General features: G+C 34.9%; 2 protein-coding genes across 2 annotated transcripts; both read left to right on the top strand.

Annotated features, from left to right (window-relative positions):
* Positions 1-3883: 3883 nt before the first annotated feature.
* TBLA0A03470 (sugar porter family MFS transporter) lies at positions 3884-5620 on the top strand (the record flags this gene model as incomplete). The annotated part of the gene is made up of 1 exon (XM_004177618.1): positions 3884-5620. One exon carries the CDS (start codon positions 3884-3886, stop codon positions 5618-5620), a length of 1737 nt encoding a protein of 578 aa, XP_004177666.1.
* A 1772-nt stretch (positions 5621-7392) lies between these two features.
* Positions 7393-9099, top strand: TBLA0A03460 (sugar porter family MFS transporter; the record flags this gene model as incomplete). The annotated part of the gene is made up of 1 exon (XM_004177617.1): positions 7393-9099. The coding sequence occupies one exon, from the start codon at positions 7393-7395 to the stop codon at positions 9097-9099; it is 1707 nt and encodes a 568-aa protein (XP_004177665.1).
* Between the last annotated feature and the right edge of the window lie 3467 nt (positions 9100-12566).

Genomic DNA, 12566 nt, shown 5'->3' with positions numbered 1-12566 from the left:
CAAGTAACAGCCGACAGGCATGAACGAGGAAATTCCGGCTCAATACTCTTTTGTGGCGTTCCGGGGAAACTCAGAGGTATCCCCGCACAATTACCGGAAAAACTTTGCTCGGTTAATCACTGACGGCTCAGACTTTACTCGAAGCCTTGACGCAGATTCATTAGAAGTTAGCTATCTTCTTGACATATTGGCCCTGTAAATAATTGCTTCTAGCAGCATCTCTTTGCCCGGCTCCCTTAATTTCCCTTAGATATTTACTATTAGACATTTTGGAACTAATCAGCAATATCGTAACTTAAATCCCTAGAAAAATGAAGCTAAAATTGTTTCCTAACCTGGCAGTAATGAAGACCTTTTTACTTAGTTTAGGACGAAAAATAAAATATCGTTAATTTGATTGATCAATTAGTGTCCTGATATATCATCGACATGTGAACATTGTTTAGACGTTCTTGTTTTTGTTCTGATCTGTGCTTTAATGTCTGTAATTGGAATCGAGAGAATTATAATTATTTTTAAAAGTAAAGCATCCCAAAGGGAAAAAAAAAATTAATGCATGCAAATACATAATCTTTGTGACACTATTCTTTTCTCAATAATTATCATAGTTATAAAATTTTTCCAAGGAAAAATTAAGACTTAAAAGTTCATTATATTTCCTTCCTAAGGGTTAAATTAGCTTTTCTCACAACTAACTTCATCTGCGGCAGTAAACCTATAAAATAATAACTTATTTAATATTAATGGACAAAATTATTATTGTTTGAAATACATTAAGCCACTTAGAAGTACCAATACTTTGAATTTATGCAGTAAAAACTTACCAAATCATTTAAAAAATAATATTTTACAGAGCTAGGTCCACCATTGAGCATACTGTCTTGTAAAATTTTTCTAATAAACAGAAATACTTCGAATCCAAGCTATTGTATGTAATCAATGCGATATGTAGAGTAATAAACCCCTATTTCAGTCAAAGAAAGAAATTTCTTGCTCGATGACTACTACAGTAAAAATGAAATGACTTTATCTGAGAAAACGTGAGATTTGTTTAAAATTCAAATCTAATATTTCTATAGAGATGAATTGGCAAAATATTTTACTCAAAATGAATAGGTTATACAGGGTTATTACACCTATATATATTTGAAGTCATCATAGATAAGATGCTATATATTAGCTTAGAAAGATTTCTTGTGTGACATATAAGTAAGTAATATCTTTTATACTGATCTACTTGGTGAAGTGAATAAATATCTCTATACTTACCCAAAAGATATATTTCTTTTTTACAATGCCAGACTTTTTTTGTAGTAAAAAATTAGTTCAGAAGGCTCATATGAACTATAATAAAAATAACTGTTTACTAGTATTTTAATAAAAATAAATAAATACAAAATAGCATATTCAACTTCTTTTGTAGTCCTAGATCCTTTAAATGAAAAGGAATGGCATATAAAATTTGATTTCTCTTATTAGACTTTACAAGCAATAGTATTAGTAGTAAGGCCTGTCATAATATAGGAAATGATTCCTTGCTCTAGTAAAGAAATAGTTCAAAACTCTCCTACCTTTCTGAGTAAAAATATATTTCGAGAGAGAAGATATATAATAACACACACACTTGACTGCCAAAAAAATGTCGGAAATTGATAAATTTTATTTTAGACAGGAATAGTCGATTCATAATTGACAGCAAGTGGAAATCTTTTTTTTCTTGGTTTAACTAATTGGTTTAACTAATTGGTTTATACTGCGAAGTATGTGTATTTCACTTAAAATATTGTTGAGTGAATTACCTAATTAGGAATTTATCATCAAAGTTTTTTTAATATTAATCTCCTGTATTATTCCTAAAAATTATGACTACTTGTTTATGTATAAAGTATATATATTTCAAGAAACCTTATTGAAAGCTAAATATTTGATAAAATCCTTTTTAGGAAGAAATACTACTGCAATAGCTTTACAATTTTTGGATGAAGCTTATAGATTAAGTAAATTATATTCTATTTTTATTTTATTCATGCTTTTATTTATTAAATAACATTTTTGAAAGGGTAGCAAGAGATAAACATTTTCAAGTCAATTTTTTTATTGAGGTTATACTATTCCGACGATACCTTGATATTTACATGCAGTTATCCATAAGATATCCTAGTAACAATGTATTTTAAACTTTTTCTCATTTTTAAAGACAAAGAGTGTTCAACTACGTTTGAAGAAATAAAGCTCATTTTACTTGATACTTCTAGTATCTAATGATATAATTTACTTTAATTCTATCAAGTTAAGTGCTTTGAAAAGTAGAAATGTTAGTGTTACTTCTAGTGTTAGCTCCTTTTGTTGCTATTAATATTAATCTCATTGGTAACATATATTAATACTACATACACACACATTATTTAATTTTCGCCTATTTGTCTGATATTCGTCCACCAGTTTATTTACCTTAACAAATAGACAGTATTAAAGAAATATCGGTACCTGGGTATTTATGTATTTTTAAACAAATTAGTATTTCAAGACTCCTAATTTTCCATAGATTTCAAATAAATACAAATAAGCAGACAAATTGTGTATGACTGCCAAGTAATTTTTTCGATTATTAGGAATCTCCATTAAATGCAATGGCTTAAAATTGGAAGATAGGAAAACGACATAATGATAAGGGTATTTTATCCAAATCTATCGAATTTTTTTAAAAAATTACACAACTTATAAAGCTATTCTTTACTTCTTTGAGATTTAATAACAATAACAAATAGAACTTCTGCATTAGTAAAAACATCAGATTCAAGTCTTTCGGTCTAATAGTAAATATCTAAGGGAAATTAAGGGAGCGGGCAAGAGATGCTGCTAGAAGCAATTATTTACAGGCCAATATGTCAAGAAGATAGCTAACTTCTAATGAATCTGCGTCAAGGCTTCGAGTAAAGTCTGAGCCGTCAGTGATTAACCGAGCAAAGTTTTTCCGGTAATTGTGCGGGGATACCTCTGAGTTTCCCCGGAACGCCACAAAAGAGTATTGAGCCGGAATTTCCTCGTTCATGCCTGTCGGCTGTTACTTGAAACGTCGCCGGAATTGTGCGGAGAAAATAAGAAATTCCGTGTTACGCACGTTTCTGAATGTTCCGGAAATTTCACGGCTCATTTTTACTACGGCTGCTTCTGAGTAGTCAGAGGTGGTATCGGATAATAAAAAGAAAAAAAAGAAATTTCACACGATATTTTAAGGCTCTTTTCTTTTCTCAATATTTTTCTGTTCATTTTCGGAGTTGTGCCTAATGACGTTATGCCGAGATCTCTCCGTGGGGCTGGGATCTAATTGCCCAACGAAGGGAAAAAAGAAACGGACACCGGAGAGATTGAGTAAGGCTCAGTAATGTTCACTAATTTGATTTAATCTAAAGATGTGATGATAAAGAAACCATACCACCTTGCCGAAAAAGACTATCTTTGAGGGAAATACTTTTGAAATCTGGAGTATGAAAAAAGAATTGTTTATGACAAATATAGCCACCATACATACCAGAGTGCAGCACAGAGCAAAAGAAACGCGATGCTTCCTCTGAATGCCAGAATATGTCAATTGATAGGGTCCTGAAAAAAAAATATAAAAGGTGAATGCAGATAGCCATGGTTAGCAGATTTGATACTTCTTCTTTTCTTCAATTACTTTCTATTCTTGGTCTCTCAAAAGAACATCAAAACATTGTTTCTCATATCTCTAATACATTCCAAGTATTTTAAGCAAGAGAAAATATAAAAATTTCAAATAAGTATTGCACTATTCAAAAAGAATAGAAAAATAAAACAAAAATATTATTATAGATATTTCTAGTGCATTTTAAAACAATATTTTTTACGAATTAACACAATCATGTCCGACAAAGATACTATTATTGAACAAGAAGGTGTTCCTGTCCGTGCTACAATGCACAGCAATGAGTTAAGCTATTCTGATGGCCACTCAGTCCTATCGTCTCCATCTAACAAGGAACTTGATGATATGAAAGGTGAAGGTGAATTCAACTCTGAGACTGAAGAACATTCCCCAGTCTCTCCTCCTCCAGCTCCAAGTGGTACTAACTGGGGTGTCTGTATATTATGTTTGTTGGTTGCCTTTGGTGGTTACATTTCCGGTTGGGATTCTGGTACCATTGGTGGTTTCGAAGCCCAAACTGATTTCTTGGCTAGATTTGGTTCCACAAGTAGTGATGGTACTCGTTATTTGTCCAAGGTTAGAACTGGTTTGTTAACTTCCATGTTCAACGTTGGTCAAGCCATTGGTTCTTTCTTCTTAGGCCGTTTGGGTGATATTTACGGTCGTCGTATCGGTCTTATTGTCGCCTCTGTTATTTTTATCGCTGGTACTATTATTCAAATTGCCTCTATTAAGGCTTGGTATCAATATATGATTGGTAGAATTGTTGCTGGTCTAGGTTGTGGTTTGATTGCCATTTTGTCACCTATGTTGATTTCTGAAGTCTCTCCAAAGAACATGAGAGGTGCCATGGTTTCCTGTTACCAATTGATGATCACTTTAGGTATCTTTTTAGGTTACTGTACTAATTACGGTACTAAGAGATATCACGATTCTACTCAATGGAGAGTTGGTTTGGGTCTACAATTTGCCTGGTGTTTGTTGATGATCGGTGCCATGTTATTTGTTCCAGAATCCCCAAGATTTTTAGTTGAAAAAGGTAGAATCGAAGAAGCCAAACGCTCCATCGGTAAGTCTAACGGTGTTTCTCCAGATGATCCAGTCACCTTATGGGAATTAGATGAAATTCAAGTTGTCGTGGACAAGGAAAGAGCCGAAGGTGAAGCTGGTTGGTCTGACTTGTTTGACTCCCAAACCAAGGTTTTACAAAGAGTTATTATGGGTATTATGATTATGGCTTTGCAACAATTAACTGGTGCCAACTATTTCTTCTACTACGGTACTACTATTTTCCAAGCTGTTGGTATGCAAGATGGTTTCGAAGCTGCCATTGTTTTTGGTGTTGTTAACTTCTTCTCTACATGTTGTTCATTATTATTCGTTGATAGTTTGGGTAGAAGAACCTGTTTATTGTGGGGTGCCGCTGGTATGACCTGTTGTATGGTTGTCTTTGCCTCTGTTGGTGTTACTAGATTATGGCCAAAGGGTAAGAACGGTGGTGAAACCTCTCAAGGTGCTGGTAACTGTATGATTTGCTTCTCCTGTTTCTTCTTATTCTGTTTCGCTACTTCCTGGGCTCCAGTTGCTTTCGTCATTATCTCTGAATCTTTCCCATTGAAGGTCAAGGCCAAGGGTATGGCTCTGGCTACTGTTTCTAACCAAATGTGGAATTTCTGTATTGGTTTCTTCACTCCATTCATCTCAGGTGCTATTAACTTTGCCTACGGTTACGTTTTCATGGGCTGTCTAGTATTTGCCTGGTTCTACGTTTTCTTCTTTGTCCCAGAAACCAAAGGTTTAGTCTTGGAAGATGTTGATGTTATGTGGCAAGAAGGTGTCTTACCATGGAAGTCTGCTTCTTGGGTCCCACCATCTCAAAGAGGTGCTGATTATGATGTTGCTGCCATGGCTAATGATGACACTCCAGTATGGAAGAAATTGTTCGGCAAATAATCACTTTTTTGATATAACTTCTTTTTTTCTCACAAATTTACCATATTACGAACGTTTTATTCTTTAATGAGTTGCATTCTTTTTCATTTTTAAACTTTTCTACGAATTCTTATCCCATGTTTTATCTTACTCTCCCATTTATAAACATTTCCCAAGATTAGTGCCATTATTTTAACGCTTTACTATCAAGTACTAATGTCGATGTTAAACATTTAATCTACAATAGATTCTCTCCATTCTATAAAATTATCTGTCTCCCTTTTTTAATTAATATTTTTGGATATACTGCATTGCTTTCGCTATACTATGCATTCTTCTACACTATTTTTTTCCCTCTAGGACTATTTACCCTTAAATTTTTACTATTCTCGATCCAATTTACAATTTTTTGGGCTATATTTTATTATACATGCCTAACCTCTCTACAATTCACTTATACCTACGTTCCCCTTCCAGTCTTCCTAGAGTATAATGATTAACTCCTCCTATACGTAAATAGTACACACATACAATATGTAGCATATATTCACGCTAAGTGGTTATTAGATACTAAATAATCATTTAGCCGATGAAGAATTTTAAGCATTCTTGTCGGCTGTTAACTATATTCTCTTGAAAATTTTAAACGGGTGGGAGGGTGGTCAAAGATATATTCCGCGGAAATTATCCATAGAGAAAAAAGTTTTTTTTCTTCAGTGATAATGAAATATATCCAGTATAAAGATCAAAAACGGGAATCCACCGAGTCATTTTTTCTTAAGGTCTAAGAACTTGTAAATGACGTACTGTACCTACCGATTATTGCTCACATCTGCATTTTAAAACTTTTTCCCAAAACTGTAGGACTCCAGATTTATTTATCATTTGTCAAGTTCCATACTTGTTTATCAACCAAGCGTCTCCGAATAAAATGAAGCGAAAAGCAAGCAGTTAGTTCCAGCTCTTTCTAGGATCCTCCGGATAAATTGTGCCGAACAGTATTGGAACAGTACAGGGGAATTCAGTGCTTTTCCAAAATCCTCTACAATGCTCCGTCTGGCAGAGATTGTGTCGTATAACATATGTTATAGAAATAGGCAAGTAGACATCTTTTTTCCGTTCACTTGAATTTCTTTTTCTTTGTTGCGAATGTTTCTGAGAAATTGAAGGCGGGGTCTATTTTGCTACCATATTGTCTCTGCGGCGTGTTCTCTGTGAGCAATAATCCGAGATTGTGGCCAGAAAACGGGTTCGGTGACGGGCGGAGAAATTTTCAAAGGCTAAGAATCTGCGCAGGAAAATCCGGAGGGATGCGGGATAATTCCATGAAATACCGAGAGCCCCAGAAAGGGCTGCAGTAATAGTTTTTCCATCCACAGAGAATGGAAAATAAAAAGAAATAATAACCATTTTTGCCATTGAGATGAGGGCTAATGTATGTGTTTCTATAGAAGCCCCGTACACAAAGCTATCGGTAGCATTAGAGAATACGAGAAATCAAAACAACCGTTATTGTAAGAAGTAATTAAGATGTAAATGTTTCTGGGAGATAACTAAAAGAAACAAGAGTTTTGGAAAAAGAACTGCAAAATACACAGATTCTCTTACAGAAAGTTCAGATCCCCAGATTTAATTATCAAAAAAATGGAGAATAGTTCTCGAAAAAAAAAAGTATATAAGTTGACCCCATATTTTATTTTTCACTATCGATTTACTCTTTCTCTTTTATAATTTCTTTTGTATTTTTTATATAAAAAACCAATAAAAATAATTAATAATCATACATTATAACAATGTCTGATATTGAAACTACAATTGAACAAGAAGGCCAACGTTTGGCCTCCAATGATATCTCAGATGCTCATTCCGCCATTTCAAGTCCATCAAACAAAGAAATTGATGACATGAAGGATGAATTCCACTCTGAAGAAGCCACTCCAATGACTCCTCCACCAGCACCAACCGGTACCAACTGGGGTGTTTGTATATTATGTTTGATGGTTGCTTTCGGTGGTTACATTTCCGGTTGGGATTCTGGTACCATTGGTGGTTTCGAAGCTCAAACTGATTTCTTAGCTAGATTTGGTTCTACCAGTGGTTCTGGTAAGCGTTATTTGTCCAAGGTTAGAACTGGTTTATTGACTTCCATGTTCAATGTTGGTCAAGCCATTGGTTCTTTCTTCTTAGGTCGTTTAGGTGATATTTACGGTCGTCGTATCGGTTTGATCGTCGCTTCTTTCATCTTTATTGTTGGTACTGTTATTCAAATTGCTTCTGTTAAGGCTTGGTATCAATATATGATTGGTAGAATCGTTGCTGGTCTAGGTTGTGGTTTGATTGCCATTTTGTCCCCTATGTTGATTTCTGAAGTCTCTCCAAAGAACATGAGAGGTGCCATGGTTTCCTGTTACCAATTGATGATCACTTTAGGTATCTTTTTAGGTTACTGTACTAATTACGGTACTAAGAGATATCACGATTCTACTCAATGGAGAGTTGGTTTGGGTCTACAATTCGCTTGGTGTTTATGTATGATCGTTGCTATGTTGTTCGTTCCAGAATCTCCAAGATTTTTAGTTGAAAAAGGTAGAATCGAAGAAGCTAAGCGTTCCATCGGTAAGTCTAACGGTGTTTCTCCAGATGATCCAGTCACCTTATGGGAATTAGATGAAATTCAAGCTGTTGTTGACAAGGAAAGAGCCCAAGGTGAAGCTGGTTGGTCTGACTTGTTTGACTCCCAAACCAAGATTTTACAAAGAGTTATTATGGGTATTATGATTATGGCTTTGCAACAATTAACTGGTGCCAACTATTTCTTCTACTACGGTACTACTATTTTCCAAGCTGTTGGTATGCAAGATGGTTTCGAAGCTGCCATTGTTTTTGGTGTTGTTAACTTCTTCTCTACATGTTGTTCATTATTATTCGTTGATAGTTTGGGTAGAAGAACCTGTTTATTGTGGGGTGCCGCTGGTATGACCTGTTGTATGGTTGTCTTTGCCTCTGTTGGTGTTACTAGATTATGGCCAAAGGGTAAGAACGGTGGTGAAACCTCTCAAGGTGCTGGTAACTGTATGATTTGCTTCTCCTGTTTCTTCTTATTCTGTTTCGCTACTTCCTGGGCCCCAGTTGCTTTCGTCATTATCTCTGAATCTTTCCCATTGAAGGTCAAGGCCAAGGGTATGGCTTTAGCTATTGTTTCCAACCAAATGTGGAACTTCTGTATTGGTTTCTTCACTCCATTCATCTCAGGGTCTATTAACTTTGCCTACGGTTACGTTTTCATGGGCTGTCTAGTCTTTGCCTGGTTCTATGTCTTCTTCTTTGTCCCAGAAACTAAAGGTTTACAATTAGAAGATGTCGATTTGATGTGGAGAGAAGGTACTTTACCATGGAAATCTGCCTCTTGGGTCCCACCATCTGAAAGAGGGGCCGACTACGACGTCGATGCTATGGCTAATGATGACACTCCAGCATGGAAGAAGATGTTTGGTAAATAAACACACTTCCGATCTTAAACTTTAATATACCTTCATTCCTGACTGCCTTTTCTATTATTTATTCTGCTCATCTCTCTATTCTCTTTTATTTTTGACGAATTCTCTCTTTTCTTTTTATTCTCTATGACTTCTCATTTTTATCCTTATTTTTAGGCTGTGTTGCATTTCAATGCAGCCATCTCTTTGCATTTTGTTACTCTTCCAGCCAGTCCTTGGAGTTTCCCCCCTTTTATACATTTATATCTTTTTAATGACATTTCCTATTGCTCCTATTATTTACGATATTATATATATATATATAACAACCTAATTGAATAATATGTATAGAACTTTAAATGATTTCTATTTTTTATTTCTACGCCTTTCCACATTTAAACGCCTAGTACTCACTGATTTGAGCCACGGATCAGATTACTTTTGTTATGGGGGAATTTAGGGGTTTTCTAACTCAGTACTATGTCAACTACCTATATAAAATCTTTAATGTATCATAAATACAAGGATAGAATGGTAATTTCACTATTTCTATATATTTCTAAATATTCAATTTTAAATGTAGTAGAATACTATTGTATAAATTAAGAAAAAAACACACCTCTATCATGATATAGGGCTGAATATTAAAGTGGCTTGGTATGGATACCAGTACAAGAGGATAAAAAAATATACTTTCAACTCATCATGAAGAAAAAAAATACAAATGAAATAATTCGAAATATTTTTGCTCGTTAAAAGAAAAAAAATAAAAAAACACGATAGAATGACTAGAAGAGTCAAATTTGAACCTCTAAACAATCTATCGGTGTGAATCTTGTGAATACAACTTGGGTACCAATCGAGAAACCAGTACTCATGTAGTTGCTACATGACTATCATCGTGTAGACCACTTGCGTCTCTAGTCACAAAACACCGTGGCTCAAAGAAGCTACTGGGTACTCTACAGCACTTTTGTTACTGAACGCACTGAGGTACAGTTAACACACCACATAAAATAAAGTTCATTAATTAGGAGGTTCACAAGAAAACTATATTCTGTCAAGAAGTTGCAAGAAGTTGCAAGAAGTTGCAAGAAGTTGCCTTATTTTTTTTTTTTATGAACAGAAAATTATTTAATAATATGTTTTAGACCAACTACTAAAACAGAGAGATTTTAAAATGAAACTTGCAACACGACCCAGAAAGTATAGCTAAGGATACTATCTTGAACAATAAAGCATTAAAAGGGAAACATTTTGTAAATCATTAATTCTTGATACCAGCTGTGTGGACCTTGCAGAGAATAAACGTAGCACAAATAAAATATTCAAGATTCAACACTAAAACTAACCAAAAAAATTACTACTTTTCAAAATCAGTTATCAAACTGAAAAATAAAAAAAAATACACTCTAGAATGTGAAAAATATATAACCGTAAGCAGAACCCAGCGGGCGTTAATGATCTTTCTTGAAAGCCTATTTGCTGTTCCTTCAGTGTCAAGATAGGGCGGGAACTTAACTCAATCTGGCCAAAATGACGATGCCCGAAACGGAATCAAGGACAAATCTAATAGAATGGGGACAAATCGGATTGTCGTAACAAAAATCCTGTAAATCAGCCCCACTTTCAGGACCCCTATGAAAAAAAATAAAAAATAGAACTACGTGCTCTATTGTCCGGTAGTATAGGATGTCCGACGGGTACTGTCCGGCGGGTTCCCTATCCCTTTCACCCTCCGACATTTCTTGTTTAAATTTCCTTTTTGGAAACATATTCGGGGAACTGTCATCCGACAAAGGCAAGTCCAGATGAGGAAAATACCCATCTTTTTGCCCTTTTTAAGGCAATCAAGGCCCTGCCATCGAGGAGATCTGTGACGACATCGAGCCAGTAAATGTCATGATATAGTTTAGCCCTGAATTTCCACTTTAAGTGTCGATCTTGTTTGTCCGTTCCTATTTAGTTACCAAACTTGGTGATGGCACAATTTGTACGCGTTTTCTTGGACCCAAAACGGAAAGACAGTATTCTCGAGTAGAAAAAGAAAATATCTCCGTTAGAATGATGTGTAACAAGTATTAGTACTAATTATGGAAACACGTAATTTCTTTCGAGAAAGTCCTATCCTACTATTAAGCTGTTGGAATCTCGATATTCGTAAGATTCTTATACAAGGACAAATGATACAAGCCCCAATTGGGTAACAACCCCTCTGTATCTCAATTGGCCTACAGCCACCGCGTTGGCCATTTTTGTCCAATGACAAAAAGAACCGTTTTTTATTGCTGATTATGGTTTAAGCTTCACTAATATCAAGTTTTTTACTTTCTTTTTTGAAAAAAAAGTAATGTGTGGGGAAAAGTTACATCAGCCTTTCTGTGTAAACTTTTAGTTAAATTTTTCAGTCTTGAGACTACTTTAGTAATCCCCACATTAATTTCACAGCAAAAAAAAAAGTAAAGTCAAGCAGAACTCACTAAGTGTACTTGCAGGGGAATAGCACTATATTTTGTACACTGTGAACCAACAATAATAAGTCACCTGCCCCGCAATTGTTTTATCCATCTAGGGATAAATTTTTCATCCCCACATGAAAAAAAATGCTAAATCATTATGAGAAGAAGAAATGTGTAACAAGCAGTTAGACAATACGCTGGTAAAAAATCACGCATACTACTATTCTTATCGTAAACAAGATATCTATGGAGAAAGGCAAGGGCATCGCCACGGTTGCCTCTATGGCAGAGATTAATACCCCAGATCTATGAAACTATATTGTCTTTAACAATGAAAAAAAAAGAAACTAATTTTTTTTCATATAAAAGGCCATTGCAGAATCACACAGTTTAGATTTATTGCTTTCCATCTATTCTTTAATTCATATCCAATAAAAACCAATCAACAACAATTCAAGTTAGAATATCATATCCTTATTCTCTCTAGAATTGAAGTTACTACTAGACTTTATTAGATTTGATAAATTTTGAATAAATAAACATACAGTTTATTTCTATACTCCTTTCTCTATCCATCACATTTCGACTATTATTCCAATAATGGCTGAAGTTGCTTACAACGAAGACGTGGGCTCTAGCGGCTCTGGTATTGAACATACCGATATTGAATCTGTTCATTCCAACAGATTCCAAAAAGAAGATGACATGAAACAAGATTTCGATGACATGGAAAACTCCTTGGACGATGCTCCACAAGCCATTGAAATCCCAAAGCAACCTAAATCCGCTTACATCACTGTTTGTTTGACCTGTATTATGGTTGCTTTCGGTGGTTTCATTAACGGTTGGGATATTGGTACTATTGGTGGTTTCGTTGCCCAAACTGATTTCTTGGAAAGATTTGGTTCCAGACACTCTGATGGTACTGCTTACTTATCCAAGGTTAGAACTGGTTTATTGGTTTCCATTTTCAATGTTGGTTGTGCTNTTGGTTCTGTCACTTTAGGTCGTCTTGGTGATATCTACGGTCGT

This window comes from Henningerozyma blattae, chromosome 1 (assembly GCF_000315915.1).
Source record: "Henningerozyma blattae CBS 6284 chromosome 1, complete genome".
Taxonomy (NCBI): domain Eukaryota; kingdom Fungi; phylum Ascomycota; class Saccharomycetes; order Saccharomycetales; family Saccharomycetaceae; genus Henningerozyma; species Henningerozyma blattae.
The sequence above is the reverse complement of the archived record's forward strand: the minus strand, read 5'-3'. Positions and strand labels throughout refer to the sequence as shown.